The 6,690-nt window shown below is 40.9% G+C and overlaps 1 protein-coding gene across 1 annotated transcript; it reads right to left on the bottom strand.

Annotated features, from left to right (window-relative positions):
* Positions 1 to 39: 39 nt before the first annotated feature.
* Positions 40 to 2,299, bottom strand: LOC102003495 (protein PBDC1-like; the record flags this gene model as incomplete). The annotated part of the gene is given in 4 exon segments (XM_005413095.2): positions 40 to 180; positions 696 to 755; positions 1,975 to 2,040; positions 2,149 to 2,299. Coding segments are annotated over 4 exon segments (297 nt in total), but the record flags the coding sequence as incomplete, so codon positions are not given.
* Between the last annotated feature and the right edge of the window lie 4,391 nt (positions 2,300 to 6,690).

Raw genomic sequence — 6,690 nt, 5'->3', positions numbered from 1 at the left:
CTTGGCCAGATGCTAGGTAATATCTGAGAGAATTCTTACCTCTTTAGCCGAATCTGATTTGAGTTCTTCTGGGTCCAATACATCTATCTTGAGTTTCTCAAAATGCTCCCGGAATTCAGAGTAGATCTGATCATCCACTTTGGTGAGTTTCAGGAACTGTGGGTCAACTGATGAAATCAGCTGCCAGAGAGTAAAACCACATACAGATGCTTGTCTTTAATTTTTTACACTTCTACCCCTCACCCCCACTCACCATAAACCCTATGATCCTCAGGGCAGAAGATTTCATTAAGAAGGATAACAGCCTACGCCTTGCATGAAATCATGATGAAGTTTTGAAAGGCTTTAATACATTGCCGTCCTTCCACCAATTTGGCAACTGGTCCATTTGGTCCTAGCACTGCTGAGTTGTTGCTCTCTATGGATTTTCTTTCCTTCAACAAACATTTATAAAATATCTACTATTTACAGACACTCTTTTGCCAGGTAGCAACAAAACACTGGGCAGAGATGCACAACTCTTCATTGTCAAAACAAATTCACTTCTACCCCCGAGCTCTGCAAATAAGATTTATACTAATTAAAACTACCTCCAAAACATAATGGTTCAACTTGCTGACAACAGTGCCTAGCAGAGCATCATACACTACAATAACACACTTAATTCTGTTTAGCAATGAAGACAGATAGCTCACCTTGTAATATACTTCAGCATGCTGCATTGCTCTCATAGCCCAAGCCATCTCAATATCTGGCTGCAAAGGAGTGAGGAATACCAGGTCAGTAATTTCCCAGTCCTGCTACTGGGTAACAAACAAAGAAGTCTGTGGATGTCTAGTTAGTGCTCAAAAGGGCACCAACATTGCTGTTACTGTCAAAGGATAAAAACTGGACTGACAGATTTGCATAACATACTCATTCTTTTTTCCTTATGACAATCAAAAGAACATATTTACACAATGAACCACCGGTTATCTTTTCCCAGCAACTAGTCAAAGGGTGGGAGACTACATAAAGCAGTAGATAAATTGGCTTCTCAGGACTAAGTTCATCATTGTAATAATTAAGTAATATGTCCACTTAGACTACTGAGTTGTTGGGAAGACAAAGATAATGAACGTGAAACCACTTTTCAACTTTTGCGGGTAGCATTTCACAATTATGATTTTTGTTTATTATACAGTCAACTCCCCATCCTGTAATGCCTACAGATCAATCAGTCTCATGAAGCAGGCCCCGTTATATGTAAGTCTTCTTACCAACCACCTACATCACTTGTTCCACTGGAATCTCCCACTACAACAGGTGGATGGATCTACTTCATAAACTCTAGAACCAGCAATTTGAATTTTACCTCCATGCCTAGACCATGCCCAAACTTCAGCTAACTGCCAATCCATGTCCTTTGTTCACTTACACTTTGAGGATACAGTTCAACCTCCACTTCCTCAGCAGTCTTCTACTGCCTCCATCCTTAGAGGATGCTATGCCCTGACCCACTGATCAACTATGCATTACTTTCTCATGCAGTTGTTGCTACTATTCTCACCATCCTTTTGTTTCTCAAAATAAATCATCGGCTTTCTCCATAAAGGGCTAAACCTACAAACTGTGGCTGCACAATGAAATCACCCCAGGATCTTTAAAAAATATTGATTCTCGACTCCCATCTCCCAGACATTGTGACCTAAACATAAACATTATGACACGCTGTAATCCGATCATGGGGGTGTTTAAAAGCCTCCCAGGTGATTCTAAAGCTTAGCAAATTTAGGGAAACAATTCTATGTTCACATAGATTAGTCCTGCGCTTGTGAACGGAGATTAGCACGAACTGAAAGAAGGTGAAGATCTGGGCGGATGTGCACCGCGTCTGCAGAAGATACCAGGGAAGGGGCGTATAATTTAGTAGCAGGCCTTGCAAAGCTCTCAGGCTTGCTTTATGGATGGGAGCTGTGGGTGAGTCATACTCACATCATTGCCGTAAGACTCTGCTGGCAGAGAAAGAGCATTTGCGATGGACACTACCTCCGCGGAAACCTGAGAAGAGGAAAAAACACGGGGGCGGGGTGAGAATGCAAGGCTCTAATCTGCTCCACTTTTCTACCCCCACTTTTCTACCCCGCCAACCCCAGAGCAGCGCCTCACCGGCTCATCCGTCCCACTGGAAAACTCCATGTTGCAGCCCAGAAAGTGTGGCTTCACCTTCCCGGAAGTTTGTTTTTTTTTTTCCGCTGTCTTTCAGCAGTTGATTGGATGTAGAGAGGGCTGGAGGATGAGCAGTTCTTGCATCTGCGCCTGTGCGTGCCCTCTAACCGGAGGTAGTCACGAGCCCCGCCTCAGCGTCCCAGCGCGGTGGTGTCGGTAGTTTGCGCCTGCGCTATCAAGGCTGTGCGCTGACACTGAGGTGGTGAGCTGCTCAATGAGTTTCCGTGGTGATGATGGTTAAAACCTGACTGAAAACAATGCGGCTTTTGTGCCTGCAACCAGTGTGTTTTGTGGCCCGTAGCCGCTCAAATTTATACTCTGCATTAGTGCATATGTACAGGCGCGGGCACACACGCACACACGCACACACTCACTGCAATACCCCAAAAGTGGGGAGTAAATCACAAACAGGCAGGGTGTTTGAGGGTGGGATGCAGAGATGTAAAATGTAATCCCTCATTTGAAAGAACTAGATGCAGTGAGGGACAGATAAAGTGACGCTCATAGCAGCATAACATCATATGCTCTGAAGCATGAATAGGGGTGGCTGGGCGTAGTGGTACATGCCTCTAATCCCAGCACCTGGGAGACTGATGCAGGAGGATTGCTGTGAGTTCGGGGCCAGCCTGAACTGCAGTGAGACCCTGTCTCAAAAAGACAAAAGTTTTTTTTTTTAAAATGAATGGGGCATAACGGCATATGCACAGGTACATTATTGATAAATTAAGAATCGTGGCACCTTGCTGGGTATGTCAAAACAGGACAGCTGAAGCAAGAGTGAAGTCAAGACTTTTGTATGGTGACTATTAAGGGGTTGAGCACTTAAAAGCAGCAGTAGGGGGTTGGGGATTTAGCTCAGCGGCAAAAGCGCCTGCCTGGCATGTGCAAGGTCGTGAGTTCGGTTCCTGGTACCGGAGAAAAACCAAAACCAAAAAAAAAAAAAAAAAAAAGCAGCAGTAAGCCACTGAAGGTCTTTAAGTGGGCCCGCCTCATTTGCAGACCTAAATTTTAAAACCACTTCTAACATGATGTGGAAGATTAATCTGAGGAAGACAAAATTGCATGATGGGTGATAAAACTGAAGGTCTTAACAGGTGAAGTTAATTTTCAGAATAAGGCTTAGAATAATTAGGCCTCTGGACTAATTGGATGTGGAAGATACGGGAAAGTTAAGATTCTAGTTGGACTCCAAGGTTCTAAATGCAATTGGAGATAAAAATCACTGAACTATAAAACCCAGAAGGAGAGAGAATGAGTTTAAATTGAAGAGCTCAGTTTGAAAAATTTATGGGGCATTAGTATAGAATTGAAAAGGCAGAGGGAGACTTGAGCAGAGGTATAAATTTTGAGAGCTGGCACTTCAGGTTTAGTTGCACTTTCTCAATGAAACTAAAAAGAACTGTGAATGCCCAAAGAGCAGCAGGCCAAGGACAGAACCATTTATGAAGAAAAGGAAGGGGAAAAATAGCAAACAAAAGAGTGAGAGTTAAATTGTCGGATCGACAGCCGCAGAAAACAAGTCAGAGACTCACAGAAGCCAAAGGATAAAAGAATTTCCAGGATGGAGAGCCCCATACCATGAGTACACTAAGCTCAGAAAAGGCCATTGACAAACTTGACAAGAAAAGTTTTAGTGGAATGATAAGGACAGAAATCACATGGCAATAAGATGAAGAGGGCATGGACGATAAGGAAGAGATGACAGTGACCATACAATGTTCTTCAAAAGAATAGCAGCTAGAGAGAGACATTAAGTCTGGGGGCATTTTAACTGTGGTAAAGAACAGATATAAAAATTTACCATCTTAGCCAGTTTAAGTGAATGATGCAGTAATGTTTCTTAGCTATATTCACTTTTTCATCGTATAAAACTAAAACTCTGTGCTCATTAAATAATAATTCCTCAATTTCCCTCCCTCCAAGCCCCTAGTAACCACCACTCTATTTCTTGTTTCCATTTATTTGACTGCTTTAGATACTATATAGAGATGCAATCATAAAGTTTGATTTATCTCCTTTTGAGATTGGCTTATCTAACTTAGTGTAATGTGCTTCAGTTTTATCCATGTTTTATTTTTTTTTCCGGTACCAGGAATTGAACTCACAACCTTGAGCTTGCCAGGCAGGCACTGTGCCGCTGAGCCAAATCCCCAGCCCCTTTATCCATGTTTTAGCATATGACAGGACTGCCTTGTATTTTAAAGTGCAATATTGTTCCACAGAATGTAAATGCCACATCTTGCTTGTCCATTTGTCCATCAATAAAAACTCAAATATCACTCTGAGACCCTACTTTCAATTATTTTGGATATATACCCAAATGTGCCATTGCTGGATCAAATGGTTAAAGACATGGTTAACAGATCATGCTTTAAAAAAAATTTGAGAAGCCATAGAGACATTTTTTTTTATTTTAAAGATAAAAGGAGGGAAACATTAACAGACATACAACATTTTACAACATATCACAAGCACAATACAGACAATACAGAGTTACAAACAAAGTGGTAGGGAATTAACAATGGTGGTTGTATTACATATTGATATCTTCAAAGTGGCTTCTCATGAAAACAGATATAAACATGCAATACTGGTCAACCAAAGACTCATTGACAGTTTCTTTCAGCATAGAAATAGAAGACAGAAGAACAACCATGTTAACTTTCCTGTATATACATACATACAAAATTTCTCCTTCTTTCCCTTCCATAGAGACATTTTAAGTCATTATTTTAAGTTTAGAGAAGTTTAAGTGTACTGAGGAATTGGCCTTATACAAGACACTGTCCTGTCAGGAAAGTTGTGTGAAACTGAATGAAGAGAGGCAGCAAAAGTAGAAAATTGAGAATGATGTCTCCAGGTGCACTTTTTTTCTCCTTAAAGTATAAGAGGACAGCTGAGAGCAAGAAAACATGTATTAAACAGTACTAACGTTTTATTAAAGGTGGGAGAAGAAACAGGCTCTGCAGATCGAGTTTGGACCAAATAAAAGTAGGAAAAGAAGTATACCCGACAGTGTGAGGGTGGGCCACCATGCAAGAATGAACACAGTGGCTGATGTATGAAAGTCTCATTTTGCAAAGAATGTCTTTGGAAATCTTGAATAACATCTCAGAGGAGTGGAACAGCCAGTCTTACAAGGAGACAGGAGGAAGTTTGCAGGGAAGAGCTAAAGGCGGAGGACATGATTATGTAAGAGTAGGCAACTACACATACCCTAGGGATCTGAATGTGAATTGATCACTCCGTGGATGCTGAATGTTGGTGAATCCAGAGACCGGGCCATGTCATTAGACAGGGTAACACGGAGGAGTAGTCTCAAGCTGGTGGCCAAATAGGTATGTGTAACGGGTAAACATGAATGCATTAAAGAGACTGAACTGGACTTTTACCTGAGAAAGCAGGTGATTTGGTAAATTGGGTAATTTGCTTAAGATTTTAGACAGATTTACTGCCTTTATATTTTTTTAAAAATCCATTATAATGTGTATGGTACATGGGTGGGATTGTTTGTAATTTTTAAATAAGATAAGTGCTCACTACTCAACTACTCTCAGACTTAGATATTTACAAAGACCAGGAATCTGGTCCACTAAATATCTGCTTCTGGCCCCAAAACTGCAAGAGGCAAAATAGTCTTCTAGAGTTTTTTCCCTGCTAGGCAAGGGAGCTAGCCCAGGAAGAATCATTTAAATAATTGTTTTCCTTTTTATTCACATCTGTTGTGTCAGATGGATTCATAGTAACTGACTTAAATAAGGCTGAAAGCTGGGTGAGATAGTGCATGTCTGTAGTCCCAGCTAGTAGAGAGGCTAAGGCAGAAGGATTGCATGAGCCCATTAGCTCAAACCCAGCCTGGGCAACATAGAGAGAATCTGAGGGCTGAGGATTTAGCTCAGCAGCACAGCACCTGCCCCACAAGCGCAGGGTCGTGAGTTCGATTTCCGGCACCAGAAAAAAAAAAAAAAAGAGAGAGAATCTGTTTCTAAATTAATTCACATATATATACATACATACTGTGATAAAACCAGCATGGTACTAACAAAATAAAACAGACCTGAAGATCAGTGGAACAGATTAGAAGATGCAGACACAACTCAAAACACACTAGCCAACTTATTCTCACAAAGGGGCCAAACATGATTACTGGAAGAAAGATAGCCTCTGTAATAAATTGTACAGGAAACATTGGCTTTCCTCATGCTGAAGACAAACACTAGGTCCATGTCTATAAACACATACCATACTAAAATCAAAATGCATCAAAGATCTAAATATTAAATATGAAAACAGAAAAACCAAATCTACTGGAAGAGCAAATAGGTAGAAATCTTGAAGACATAAGTGTAAGGAAAGATTTTATGAATAAAACCCAGATCACTTGGGAAATACTTCAAAGAATCAACAACTGTGATCTCATCTTATTAAAAGGCTTTTGCACAACAAAAGAAATCAGCAACACAGTGAAAGACAAGCCACAGA

The sequence above is a fragment of the Chinchilla lanigera genome, unplaced genomic scaffold (genome assembly GCF_000276665.1).
Source record: "Chinchilla lanigera isolate Chin_1 unplaced genomic scaffold, ChiLan1.0 scaffold00161, whole genome shotgun sequence".
Classification (NCBI taxonomy): domain Eukaryota; kingdom Metazoa; phylum Chordata; class Mammalia; order Rodentia; family Chinchillidae; genus Chinchilla; species Chinchilla lanigera.
This window is presented reverse-complemented; position numbering and strand designations above follow the sequence as displayed.